Source organism: Schistosoma haematobium, chromosome 2 (assembly GCF_000699445.3).
Source record: "Schistosoma haematobium chromosome 2, whole genome shotgun sequence".
Lineage (NCBI taxonomy): Eukaryota > Metazoa > Platyhelminthes > Trematoda > Strigeidida > Schistosomatidae > Schistosoma > Schistosoma haematobium.
Genome location: NC_067197.1, coordinates 47080742 through 47096099, shown reverse-complemented (window position 1 = coordinate 47096099; position 15358 = coordinate 47080742). Strand labels below are relative to the sequence as shown.

At 34.9% G+C, this 15358-nt stretch overlaps 1 protein-coding gene across 1 annotated transcript; it reads right to left on the bottom strand.

Moving 5' to 3' along the window:
- Window positions 1-615: 615 nt before the first annotated feature.
- On the bottom strand, window positions 616-6619 carry MS3_00000331 (uncharacterized protein). Its single transcript, XM_051208141.1, has 6 exons — window positions 6319-6619; window positions 5927-6263; window positions 5291-5341; window positions 4881-4945; window positions 4388-4451; window positions 616-3344 (listed from the first exon to the last, which is right to left on the bottom strand). The coding sequence occupies exons 2-6, from the start codon at window positions 6072-6074 to the stop codon at window positions 3127-3129; spliced, it is 546 nt and encodes a 181-aa protein (XP_051068597.1). The 5' UTR covers window positions 6075-6263; window positions 6319-6619; the 3' UTR covers window positions 616-3126.
- Window positions 6620-15358: the final 8739 nt, after the last annotated feature.

The following is a 15358-nucleotide window of genomic DNA, read 5'->3' as shown; positions in this document are numbered from 1 at the left end:
TTTATCCACTCCGGATCCTAGAGCCTATGTGCACCATTGATTAGTACTTAGGATTTTCCAATTCCCTTATGTGGCTACTCCATATCCAACAACAAGGTTTATTCGCCAGCCTTTCGCATTTTGTTCTCGCCCCGTCGCGAGAGGCCAGTGAGTAGGACATTCTTGACAGGAGATATACGCACGTGGCCATGTTAGAGCATTTGGAGAGAGAGCTGACTCTCCTCACTTTTCACCGCATCATGGCATTTAGAGGCTCCTAATGTGGAAAACCTGAAACAAGTCCAAAATCAATTTCAACCTAAACTTTGATCGGATGATCTAATATCAAATGTTGTATATCAAATATTATTTCATGGAAAAAAACAGTTCTGGAAGAGCGATGCTTTGAATTGCATACATCAATGATATAATTATACACATTGGCTTATTATTCAAATACGCTTCCGGAAACCAGATGACTGTGTCACACAGATTCACATGCAAAACGTAGCTGAACAAATGAACGATAAACCTGAGGAGAAATACAATCCATTAGAGAAATTCGGACTACTATTTAAACTGTGATGTTTTTTGAGGATTTTACGAATTGATGTTTTCTTCGTACTTGATGGCCTATAATTTCAAATTCCAAATACAACAAGTGTGTTTGTGCTCATTCAGTTCCCTACAGCACAATTCAGAACAATGAAGCTGAACATCTTCAGTGACAATCGTGAAGTATGTGTGCTCCGAAAACTGCGATTCTTTGTGCGACGCTGGATACTCATCCTTCAAAAGCACTTAACACATCCAACTATCAATTCAGTATCGGTATCCTTTGTTAAGCTGAGAATGACAACTTCATTTTATCTCCTTTTGAGAAACAAGCTTTGAGTGAAACTGATGGCCGTTTATTGCTTCTGTCAACAATAAAAATTTGTATACAATCTCAATCAGTCTAGATAACACTGAATTAACCATAGTTTGTCACTCATCATTAAATTTACAATGAATAATGAAGTAACGAAGGATGGAAGTGACTAATTATGTATTGATGAAATGTTTCGACAGATCAATTCACAATAATGACCGTCGTAAATTGCAAATGATATTTTTCAGTAGAGAGACGTCATGACGATGAACATTCACAACAAACTACTAATTCACGAAAAAAGTGTTTTCAAACTCTTGTAAAACAAGTCAATTTTTTAATGAATAAAGACAATGACGCAAATAACAAAAACCGTGTTCGGCATTTTATTACCAAGGATACATCAGATATAACATAAACAAGCACAAAATCTAAATTGTTCCGTGAAGAAAAGTTCAAACCTTTAAAATAAATAAGTAACTTCAAAACTGTCTATTGAAATACGAAAAAGAAAAGAAAGTTGATCAGAATATTTGAATCTAGTTATGTGACTTTGTTGAGAATCATTCACTACTTCTCCTTCTTTTATGCAAATATTTCCAGTTAACATATCCAGTACATGCAGCGATCGAGATGATCAGGGGAATTATTATAAACAGGTACCAAAGTGATTTGTTCTGTCTACTTTCTTGAGTTATTTCAGTAGTTTCATTGAGGTTTCCACCAACCTGAACGTCAGTGATCCCCAATGTTCTTCCTTTGTGATTGATTAGTGTCGATGTACTCACATCGCTAACGTCCGGGCTCTTTTGAATAAACAAAACAGTAGCATTCATTACAGAACATGAAGTGCTTTTTGATTAATTCATTACGTATTGCTGTCAACAAGGATGATAAAATACAATTCAACGAACAGTAACAAAATGTACATGTATACAATCATTCGGAACATCTACCACTGATTTTACAATCAGTTAAATAAGCACTTACCTTAAAATGGCAATCATTCACTTTAAAGAAATGATGATCCTGATGATTACTGTCAATGCACGTATTCCATTTCTCACACCAAATACATGTCGTCTTCGATGTTGTTGCTTGTTGGCATGCTTCACTTGAATTGTGTATTGGGCAAATTGCTGTAAAAGTAATAAGTTGATTTTATCATTCGAATTTTTAAACAGAATTGAGTTGAACTACAATACATGCAACTATAACTGAATGACATGGTAGTGACTTCAGTGTTAAGTGATCATTTCATTCATTGGAGAGTTGTTATTACAATGCATAATGCAATAATCAGTATACATTCAATTTCAATAATGTTTCACAACACCATGTTTGGATTGAATGAAACGAGTTTGAATGTCAAGTATAAACGATGAATTCCGACTGCCAAACTTGACAGATTTCAATCACTGTTTATATTCAGAAATGTACACAAAATGCTGTCGCTGAGTTCAACAAAGCCTACTGCATATCATGTTTCAACAACGCAGAGTTTCTTTTCACGAAAGCAGTGCTAGAAAGTTTTCTGTTTTTAGACTACAAATTCAGTTCCATTCAGTCGAATATTAATTGAAGGTAGACATTGTGTTTCCAATCATCATTGACGTTTTTCCCTGAAACGATTTTAGTTGTTCTAGTATGAGAAAACATACCAAATTATGTGGTCGCATTCTGGTCGATGTTCTGTCAATTAATGCAACAGACTAGTTGGATCAAAGAAAATTTGTCGATGATGAAGATAATATTGTAGTCGATGAATATGAAGGCGATTTGATCTTTGAATAATGGAGTGACTCTCACAGTGGTGGAAATCTTATTTCCGTAGCCTAAAACATGGTGAACTGAAATCCGTTTTAATTTACTGAGTTTTCATATTCAAATTTCATATTGCGAAATACATCAATAATTCTGAGACTGTCTATGATGAATATAAGTTTGGTGACGTCACATTTCATCTTCATCTTATTGGATATGTATGACAAAGCAGAGATTTCAGAAAGTAGCCAACCGTTTTGATGTTAACCGTAATGATGTGGAATGTTCTTGTGATTTCAATGCCCCAGAAAAATTTGATGCCAAAAAGGAAAAACAGAAGCTGCCTGGTCAATCCACAATCAAATAACCGTCACCTAATCTTATTCCAGATTGCTATCAACTCATACATCGTTTTGTGAGTTTGTCCACAAGATTTCAATAATCGTTCAAAGTGGATACCTTATCATTCTTGATATTTAAAAGTGAATCGATGTGTAGTTACTAATGGTAAGTTAAACGTATTTCGAGACGGTTGCCTGGATGTCATTCAGCAGCTGACTGCAGGTACAAATGAAATTTCCAGCGTGTTGAAATAATAAGGATGGATTTAGGTGTAAAAATAGTAAGTGATGATAAATAAGGTTTAACATACTGCCGATGACTTCATATTCCACTAACGTGCCATTTCTGATCCATTCTGCAGGAAAAAATATCTCATGTTTCGTCCTACCTTGTGATACAAAATGAAGAGAAAAATCCTAATATTTAGATTTCTTTTTTGAGCAACAACCGCAAAACTTAAGTTCAACCCTTTAAACATTTTTTCAAGTTTCAGCTTACAAATTAACAATACGGGAGCATCAAATAAAAAACGAATGATTTCTACCGTTTCTTCTTATTTACAAAGTCTAAGCTGGATATTGCTGCACCTCGGCGTTGATGTTTACTCGTGGAGAAGAGCTGAGGACCATTCAATTCAAACGCCATACGGTTATTCACTTAACTATTTAGTCCAAACACCCACTGGCTTGTACGAAGCTTGAAACGTTATTTCATTCCTGCTCTGTTAACTCAATGTTCCCTTCGATATTTATAAAGGCAATCGGTTCCACTGCTAAATACCATCCATCTTTGCCTACAACATCGAAGCAATCATCACAGAAAGCGCACGAATCAACAAGAGACAGGTGAGAGAATTCAAACAAGCAATATTGAAATGACAATTTCCATCATTTTTTACTGACTCAGTCATGCACTTCAACCGAGCAATATATATCACTTGGCCAAGTATTTGGTGTATTTTCTCACATGCGATCTTGTAATACTGTATTCCATTCATTCACTCAGCTTGAAACACAGCTTCATCTTTCGACAACAGATAGGATTGAGCATTGTGTGAAGAAACCATTAGCTTCATATGCCTCTTATTCATCACTTTCATTTATAGAACGCACTTCGTCATGCATTGAGTGGTGATATGAATGAGAACGGCAAGTGTGGCTGTCGTATTGTGAGTAATCGCGCAAAAAAGAAGTCGATATTTTATCTGCCTAATTTCGTCGTTCATATATTCCTGACTTGTTCAGTTGATCGATCTCCACAAGTCTAAAACCTCTCTAATTAGCCATCCAAACGTTTGCGATAAAAAACATTCATACACCTTAGTTACTTTACTCCTGATTGCCGGTTATATGAGCATCAGCAAAGAGATGATTGTATATATCCGTCACCGTACATCAAACTGTCAAGATCATTCTTTGCAAAGTTTCTTACCTGTTTCACATTGAAAGATTCCTTGCATTCCTAACATCTTATTTTCTGGAGTTTGCAAAATATTCTGAAAGAAACATGGAACGAGGATTTGTCAGCACAAAACCTCTTATATCAAAACAAATTGATCAATAAAGAAATGGGTTTCGAAAAGCCGACTATTTGAAGATGAAATACATTCTAACAGACAACGACACATTACATACACTATTCTTACATACACTGGTTAGTACTATTTTGCATGAATAAATCATTGGTACAACTGATATCACTTCATTTCTGATTGCTCACTCTTTAACAAGTGCTAGAGTGAGTTGTGCCATTAAAGGAATAATTACATAGTCAAATAGTTTGTTGGCACATAACAAAATGTTGATCTTTTTCTATCGTGTTCGGTGTAGCTTAATACATTTGACAGTATTCATAAACTTGAAGTAGGAGGATGGTCTCAAATACTTGAAACAAAACTATATGTACATTCAATTTTGTAACTTACGTTCTCATAATAGATCGATATCTTCCCATTTGCATATATCAGATTAGTTACTATAGGTGTATTCTCTACAATAAAAAAACCAACGATACTAAGAATTTGAAAGATGGGTGTAAAACAGTTTATCCTCACTCAGAATGTTATCAAAGTTAATGGATAATAACTGAGTTGTGTTAAATGCTTTCTTCAGTTTGATCTGCAATCACTAATGTTTCTCAGTTCATGTCAACTGAGCTTCAAGTCCCAATCAATGTGATCAAGCGGTGAGTAGATTTCACATTTGGTTCAACCTCATTTTCCAGAAAAGTAACAAAGTTTTACGTGTCCATTTACTGAGAAGTGAATCACACAAACAGTGAGTGATCACAAAGAGTGAAGAAGCAAGTGTGCAGGTTACATATGTGTTGGCTTACGTGAACCATTATCTTCTCCTTTGAGAGACCATCTGGCAGCGAATAATTCATCTGATATATTGAAAATAAAAATTGACAATGAAATATGTGTAAAATGAAAATCCATCTCTTTTATTAAATGTACGTTTTATCATAGACTACGTCTGCATGGAAGTTGTCAGTTTCATTCCGACATTTGCATGAAATGGTGTGGGGAAATGGTCGATCATCGCACATGGGGAGGGTTCAAGGATTATTGTCACTTCAACGATATTGTGAACGATTCAATCCCCTGAGTGAGATGAATGTTACGCTTCTGTTAATTTTTCTCAAACGATGTTTCAGAAAATGTTTGGATTCGAAGATCATAATCACATGAATATGATTTTAGGGATATAGTTCAATATACCATGGTCTACAGACAGCGACTCAGAGACATTAAACCTTTAGGAATCGAGTAATTGCCAGAAATGTATTTTAGGGCATCAATATTACAACCTGGTTTAACTCAGAACATCGCCTATCACTGCACATTTTTTTTAGTTCGATTCACTTACTTTATTGAGAAAATTCGGGTCGGTGGGATTTTTTATATGCAAGATGTATGTGAGAACAGTAAGCAAAACAAACTACAACTGAATAATTCAAGAAACTCACTCTCAGTCAAAAGATAACTTGACACATAACTTTGTAAAACATTTGTGATTTGTCCAATGGGCTCGTTATTTTCAAATATAGATAAAACACCTATATTTTTGTTAATGAAAACATACAATTTGATTGATAAGTTGCATAAGTTCGACATGTAACACAGAGCATGTAAGAGATTCACTGAAGAAATTTAATCAACTTTGATTCATCAGATTCATTTGAGACCGAGAAAATTCAATAACAATTTTGGTTCAAAGAAAATTATGGACTTACCACGAGACCAAATTTTAAATTCAGTGACTTGACTGCCGTAATATTTCAACGGGAATTCCGGTTCAATATACTAAAAGGTATAAATATAGGAATAGCGCATCCTCTACAAAATGTTATCAACTCACATTATCCACGTCAAATATCTTGAAACTGTCAATCACAAATGGATGAGGCTGATTGAGACTAATTGTTTGTGAGTAATGATAATGATGAGACTGTATATGACTATGAGCATCTGACTGATTACTTACATATCGATATGAATCATTCACAAAAATCACTTTTGTAAAGTTCTTCCACTCCGGCTGTTTACAGATTTCCTTGCAGTTACAGAACCCGGAAAGCAGGTTCAAGATCATAGGAATTCGTATGAGCAGATCATATGGAGAATTGAATCTAAAATGGTTCAGGTGAATAGAATAACATTATCTCATGGAATCAAATTTCAATTTGTACGATACACTCGTTTACCTCGTGTGTTCAGCTAACACTCACCTCATCATCTTGTTCAAAGCAGGAAATGAAACTTTGCTAGAAATTGTCTGGTTTATATAGATTTTGTTAGTGTTTGGTTGTTTTATTCTGATTCGATGATTCAAAGTGACCATGAAGGTCAAATTTTGTTCATTACGTTCATTATTGGCCAATCATGGTGATGGAATAGTTTATCGTTATTCATTATTGTTCCATCTATTGGTAACCTAAGCTGGAGTTTGACCATCGTTGTTTGATATTCCTGACCCCTATTGATGAAACTGCTCTTGAATGTAATTGAAAATGCCTCATAATACACGGTTGGTTAACTTGCTATTCAAAATTTGTGCTCATGTGTTTACGAACAAGCAGTTTGCTACTTGCAAACACCTCTGAATAGACTGCCAATAGTGTATTGCTTTCATTTGATTGATTCAAATCAAAATGACACAAACTGTTTAAATGGCAATTCAACATTTAGACATCTACACTTGAATTTCATTCTAATAAAACTTCTGTTAGACGATTTTATCATAGTTCAATGAGAAAATAAAACTTCTAAACGAAGTCCTATTCATTCTATCTGACCAACATGATAATGACGATTAAAGAAAGTTATGTTAGATTATTGTGATAGAATGCAAGAATTTTCTGTATTGACAGGTAGGTAACTGGGTACATACAGAGAGTTATAAGAAATTAACAGCTTCGTGTGGATGTTGATTAGATCACATCAAACTATTGACAACATTACTTTGCTCAATTTCTGTTGAATTCTAAAAAGAAGCATAGCAGTAGTAGTAGTCTGTGATAAAATAAAGCGGTTTACAAAATTGCCAAATACGTTCAAACTTATTGAAGTGGAGCTCATGGGAAATGAAGTGGAATGGGCCAACATGGACATGGAAGTTTTGTGTGTTCTGAGTATGCAGATTAATTAAATCCCTTCACTTCCCTGAAGAGAAAGACCGATATGCACTAAATGCACAAATGATGATGAGCTGAATATAACACACTAATTATTCCTGGCGAATTTCTCCAAACCTATTGCAATTGACACAGCTAATAAGCGATAATCAGAGAGATATATTTATGCGTGATTTCAGTTCCATTTTGAACATCACTGACTGTTTGTTGTTTCACTTGTTTGTATTTCACCTTCTCCACCCTGATCGTGTGGACACTCATCTTTCGAATCCCTAATTTACTGGTGACCATTATGTGATTAACAACACAAAAGTGTATTTTAGGGAGTGCAGAAGACAAAATTATCCATCAGGAACATATTAGCCTCGATGAACTGTATTTGTTTGACGTGAACACAACACGTGCCATTTTTGTACTCGTGAAACCGTTCACACTGTGTGCCGTAACTTGTCAATTCAATCACGAAAATGTGTTTGAATATTCCATATAGTCAGCCCATGGATTTCAGTTCTTCTAATCCACTTTACATTTTTGTATAGAAAATATATTTTTATGTTAACACTAGTGAAAATAATATTGTACACTATATGAGAGCGTCGTATGCAGATATGTGTCTGTTGACCGCATTTGTTGTTTGTAAAAATGTTATTGATCATAATTTTGGTTGTCTATCATCATATTTTATCTAAATAATCAGGTTATCTTATGTTTTCTATTGTGTAGTGAAATAAGGAATGTGGCATTCTAATGATGCACTCATATGACTGACAATCACCGACAAACACACAGCAGAAAAATGAATGAAATTCTTTATCATTTTTGAGCAGATTTTACATCAGCTATGAATAAACTCTGTGAACATTTACCATATAATTTTAAATTAGTGATAATTAAGTTACAGAATTCTTGAGATTTCACTTCCGTAGTTTGCATATCGGTGGAACTCATAATAATAATCTAGAAACATTTAAACTCTACCGATTGATAGATCTCATGTTTATTGAATGTGAAACTATGAACAATCATCATTTTCATGAAGGACCTCACATCGCACTCTGTGTATCGTTTTATTTCAATCACTCTGGCAGAGAAATTCATCGCTACACGATATTCTAGATGGACACACTCGACTGTTTACCAGATGGGTGTTTGTGTTGAATGTTTATTGAAGTTGGATACGGTCGTTGGGTGAGAGCGATCAGATTTGACAAAAGATCGAATACATTTCGAAATATCATCTCGTGTTGAAATTCGTGTAAGTTTTGCCATAGAAATCAGACGAATTTGTCCGTGAATGAACACTCTAAGATGAATTCGTAAATAGCCTGCCAGCTACGTCGGTCTGAACAACCTCATATACGTGTTTTGGATTGATGTTATTGAGGAGATTTTTGATTGGGTCAGACGATGTTCGATGTTTACAGTCTGTATTAAAATGTGCAAGTTTAGTTAACCTCACGAATTACATATAACAGCTTAACATTCTAATAAACTAAGACGCCAAAAGAAATGTTAGTCAAATCAAAGACAAGCGCAGTTTAAATGCTGATCACATCTGTAAATTACTGGCATGAATTCTGCAATTATTATCTTCAGAATGTATAAACATTAAATACAAAATGAATTCTGAAAATCAGGGCATATAATTTATCCTGATTACTTGATTGGAAGCAACTCTTAAAGTTAAGTTGACTAGATATATATCTAAATAATGTTTCCTCGCCACGCAAGGCTACACAGAGATATCCAATTTATCACTAATGCTTGGTCATAAATTGAAAACGTTCATGACGGAGTATGAGATACAGTGGACATCTAGGATGCAGCTGGATGATCTAGACTTCGCAGATGATCTGACATGAATCTACTTTCCAATCGCACATGCAACAATAAATTCAAGAGAGGACGATCAGTTTAGCAGCAGCCTCAACGGCAGTAAGTCTCAATATACACAACTGGAAAGGTCAGATTCTCCGATACAACCCAGAATGCACCAATGCAATCACAATTGATGGAGATTCGGAAAAAGTAAAAACCTTCACATATCTGGACAGTTTCATTGATGAACATGGTGGATCTGATTCAAATGTGAACGCAGTTCTAATGTATGGGGGGAAACCAGGAGAACTACGAAAGTCATCTTCCAGAAGATACAAGTGTTTATTGACAGATATCTACGAAAATACTTCGAACCCCGTTGGCCAGATATTATCAGCAACAGCCTACTAAGTAAGAGAACAAAACAGATTCCAGATGACGAATGAATCAAATAAGAGCAGCGCTGGAAGTGTATAGGACAAGCATTGAGGAAAACACGCAACTGTGTCACAAGGCAAGTTCTCACATGGGATCCTGAAGGTCGAAAGAGGAGAGGTAGAACAAAGAACACATTAGGCCGAGAAATGGAGACAGACATCAGAAGAATGAACATCAATCCGATAGACCTCAAAGGGAAGGCCTGGATTAGAATAAATGGGTTGGAGAATGCTGGTCAGCGACCAATGCTCCATTAGGAGTAACAGGCGTGAGTAAGTTATCCGTCGTTAAGAATCAATCAATTTGGTCAATTTACAAAAAGATGCAGAACAATAATTTGCTTGTGAATAAATGTAGTGACTAGTATTGACGATTAATTCAATACAGAGCAATGACGAATATCATACTTATCTGGTCATTTATACATATCTTCATATCTCATAGATCGAGCTGTAATATGACCCACATTCAAACATTTGTACCATGTTCTTATGTTGGATGGTGGGAGTCAGTTAAAAGTAATCCTTGGACATAGGTTTGGAGATAGAACAGGAACAGAAAGCAATCTGTATCGAAATGCGGGAGCGATGAAATGTGAGACGATTGACTGATATTTGCAGAAGGTACAGTCATGTTTGCGATGATTGATAGGTATTTTGCAAAATAGGCACTCACTGTAAGGTTGTCAGGATTAACAACGATGTTCTGTAATTTTGTGTTCAAACTATTTCTAATGTCCCTGTTTGCGTTTTCCGACAAACATGAGCACACTCTTCCTAGAATTGAGTTCTAAGCCCCAAACTCGAGCTCATCTAACTAATTCGTCGCTGTTATCGCTGAACAAAACAATTTTTGTAAGAGTTTTTGTCGTTCTTTCGTTGTTGTTGCTGTCAATGTCTGAAATTGATTAGTATTTACTAACATCTGCACGTCCTAGTCCCAATGAGTGTAATGATAAGATTATCTGACGCTTCATGACTAAGTGTAAGCCGATTCTTCAGTGAATAAATGACGAAGCAATCAACGATACTCAAGAATAGTGTAACTGATGGGTAGAATACTTTGAGGAACTCTTGAATAGACCAGCTCCATTGAATCTTTATGATATCAAAGCACCACCTACAGACCATCTCACATGAACTAGCCAAAAGTTATTGTGAATGAGTGGACTGTAATTAATAGACTGCGTATAGCTCAAGAACGATAAATCGTATAATTATTGTTCAAAGGTCAAAGAGAATCTTGTAATGAGGAATGTATAGTCATATATATATTCCAGTTACTGAATAGTTATATATTATTACCAAACGTATATTACTTGTCCATAATTAGATCTCAAAAGTTGTCATTCATAATATTCGTCGGGATATAACAACTAGCGTTTGTACAATTGTTTTGAATGATGAATTTCATGTTGCAGTAAGTTCTATGAATGCCATCTCAGATAATAATGAACACGTTTGAGTTAGATTATCGATAATAAAGGGCGGATTGTCAATGAAACGAATGAACGACTAGGATGCAATTTGCATGAGAATGCAAGAACAATGAAGTCTGAGTCATTTTGAGACAATCGGTGGACGTTTTGCAAATTACGTATTTACTATTTGATGATTAGATTTTATTGAACAATTCCTGTAAGTTTTGTGCCTAATATATTCAATTGTTCACACTGGTGTTCTTGTCCACTACATTTAGTGTCGTTGCCAATAAGGAAGGGAAGCTTATTATTTGTTTCACAATGAAAATCTCTTCTGATTTTAAACCTCAGCTCATACACATGTGAAGATCTGTCAACACACAACATCATATGTCGAAACCAATTATTCATTGAAGAAGTGTGTCTCCGTTCAGGCTGTTTTATTCAAAGACAAGTAATCACACTTACGTTAGGAAAACTGCTATTCTCAGTTTCGTTTGAAGTATATTCCATCTGGTCTACATAGACATCCTGGCGCACTTCAGTTCTCAACTTCAGCCAAGTTTGATGATTTATCTATCTCTCATGAAATATGGTGACACACAATGGGATGAATATCCATGTCACTCGTAAATGAATGTGTTTGTGAACAACTACAAGAAAGTTGCGCTTAGAATATTTCACAGGGAACGTTCCGAAAAGCCGATCATCGGAGGATGAAATCGGGTTTGACAATCAACAACTCTTTCCATACATTAAACCAACATATACTGGTTCTTACATCATTGATACTTTTGATAACACATCACTTCTAATTGTTCATTGTTTTATCACAAGCCAGAATGAATTGTGCCATAAATGGTCAACTAATCTGTTGGAACATCACAAAATGTTCATCTCTTTCTATCGTGTTCGATATAGCCTAATACATTCGCCAGTATTCACAAACATAAAATAGTAGAATGGTCTCAAGTGCTTCAAAAAAAACTATTCGAGAGATAAATAATTGAAAAGTTTATGTTAGATGTAATACAGCGTGTGTATACTCACAAAGTGATCATATTTCAATGAATATTTACTGTGTTGCTTCAAGTGCTTCCTTCAGTTGAGTCCGCAATAAATAAATCGATGTAAACATCATGCAAATGAGACGAGCGTACATCCTTCAAAAAGAATGTCGAACGCCTTGTTCCTATATCGGTATTATTACTGTATTATTATTGAATAAAATAAATCGTCAGGTTTACCGGTAACGTTTGATAGTAGGAGATGTATCCGCACGTATGCAATATTGTCTATAATCCCCTTTAGAACAATCGACTGTAAGTAGGTGCAACATAAGATGTGGAGTGTTTATTTACAAATGCAACTTGAAAATATTGTATATGCTACTGATGTTGACAAATAAATGTAGTAGTATATATCACCAATCGAAATTGTAATGCCTAGAGATAGAATGCTGTGAAAATCTGAAGAGAAGGGAACGTGAACAGATAGCGTTTGGCTTGATAATGAAGGAACAATTTAGTTTGAGACAATTGGGGAATATTTTGCATATGAAGTATTTACTGTATGGTTCCGAGATTTTACCGAGGTATTTTGTATTGTTGTATTGAGATATATCCAACTGCCCCAACTTGTGTTCTTGTTCACCATGTTAAATGAAGTATAGGAATAAATTTTAAATTTTAACAAGCATGACATCTGAAATTCCGTCTATAACTTGTCCTGTTTTACTGCTAGTTCCAAAGTCGGGTAAAGAAGGAGGAAAGGACATGGGGGTCAGCAACCTCATCCCGTAGAAAATAATTTTGCTAACAAGACACCAACCAGAATATATATATATGGCCATGATGTGAAACTGACAAAGAGAAATTTCTCCACTCTATTCGTGCCAGAAACAACTAGAAAAGAATGTCCAGCATAGAGTTGAATGAAGAATGCTGGTAGGCGGCCTATACTTCTTCATGAGGGGTAACAGGAGTAAGTAAGTAATGAAATAACTTTTAAAACATACCTGGAAACAACAGTTAAATGGAAATATTCCTCTAAACATGTATCTATGCATGAATGTATGTATGTGTATCTATGTACGTATGCTTGTATGTGTGTGTATCTATGTACGTATCTAGATATGTAATGAATACATATCTTTGTCCTGTTTACTAATATTTGAACTCACTATTCTCATCACATTCATTTAACTCTTATTTATTCCTTAAATACCCTGATTATTATTACCATGGTATATGAATCAATTCTATTCTGTTACAGCTACAATCATTATCATTGTCCCATAATGATTACGTAACTGTTAGTTGATCACAAGAGTTTTGACATTAACATCACCATCTTCATCACCATCATCATCATCTACGTTGACAGTCATATTCATCATTTTTGTTGAATGTTTTCACAATTTTATCAATTCAGCATTTTTTGATGTAGTAGAAAAGAGAGAACAGAAGAGGAGAAGAGAAGAATTGAGAAAAAAGAAAAGAAAAAAACATGAATATAATTGTACAACGAATTACAAAACCTCAGACTCAGGCACACATACACATAAGTACATAATAAACATATTTGAGAAATGTTTCAAAGTTGATTATATATTCTCATCAATAATATAAACGTTTCTATCATTCACATGTTTCAACAAAGAAGATCTTTATCTGGAACGTATAATCACTGAATTATTAAAAAAAGAAGTAATATATGTATATGTATAATGTATGGAATGAAATGATAATCATAACATCCATTAGCAGACTACTTAAAGTTAAGCATTAACACTGTTAGATGTCGACCAACTCAGTGGTCTAGAGTTTATAGGCATTCGAGTTTGAGACCACCATCACTGGGTTAACCACGTCTATGAATTAGTAGGCTTGAATCTACGGAATTGTGGTCTAATAAGGATTTAAATCATGGTACACATAAATGACTAGATTCAGGTCATTATGATTGGGATTCTGATTCACGGTTTTGTCACGTTACAATAATATATTCACTCCATGCTACTTGAAATTATACAGACATGTTGTGGAGTTGTCATTCTATTCGAAAACGCAAACAAAATACCAGGGACGTTAAAAACCAGGACATGCCCTAACACTTCATCGGATAGTCCTTATCAAACTGATCAGCAAACACTACATTAACAAAACATGTATTGAGTGAATTCATTATCCTATCTCACGTGTACAACACCTTCGAAATCACATAAATAAATTATTTGAGTCGTCCACAACTAGGTGTTTGCGCACAAAACTAAAGAAATCTTTACAATCTAAACCTTACAATCTAAAGAACACAAGAACAATTGGAGGCAAACCAACCATCATATACCAAATAAATTCTTGCGACTGATTGGAGAATTTTATTATACAAAATAAACGAAGTGTCCAGGCAACAACAGTTAGAGGTGAGAATCCACGACATAGTTGCTCTGAAATCAATCCATGTGGATAACTGAAGATTGCGGAAAAATTGAATGACTAGATGGACGATACGCAAATCCTTCAACAAACAATATAGATTTGAGTGGGTCATATACATGCTTTACTACTTTCCAAGAATGATTAAGATGCAGAACAAACAGTTAGTGCTATGAAACAGTTACAAATAAATTAGAATGAACAATCCACCATTGTTTTCACTGAGTTACTGCCTCAACAGTATACACGGTTGAACTACACTGACCACGGATTCTCCCTAAAACTACAGGAAATACCTCACGAAGTCAGTCACAAGTGAACACATGATGATTATTGTTCAGATGGGCTTTAGGTGATACTTTAGCAATTTTTAATAGTTGATTCCATGTGTCAATTGAAACAAGACCACCATGGAAAACCCTATTCTACCAATTCATCTCCTAACGAATAGATTTCACTAAACAGATCAATGATGTCAGTTCTACTTCAACTGTGCAGCTTGATTTTTGATGACAAGCATTATTGAAATAACTTGGTATCACATGAGCGTTGATGTTGAATTCATTGGATTATTCCTAGCTTGAAGTCGAATCAAACTCACTTCATATTGAAATGTATTCAGACGCTTGGTTGTACATGAATCAATACTCA

Excerpts from the sequence above, each read along its gene's own strand:
- MS3_00000331 (XM_051208141.1), bottom strand. The coding sequence starts at position 6,074 with ATGTCGAACTTATGCAACTTATCAATCAAATTGTATGTTTTCATTAAC. Across the intron at positions 4,452-4,880 it reads TATCGATCTATTATGAGAAC|AATATTTTGCAAACTCCAGA; the intron begins GTAAGTTACAAA and ends TGTTTCTTTCAG. Across the intron at positions 3,345-4,387 it reads AATCTTTCAATGTGAAACAG|GTAGGACGAAACATGAGATA; the intron begins GTAAGAAACTTT and ends TTGTATCACAAG.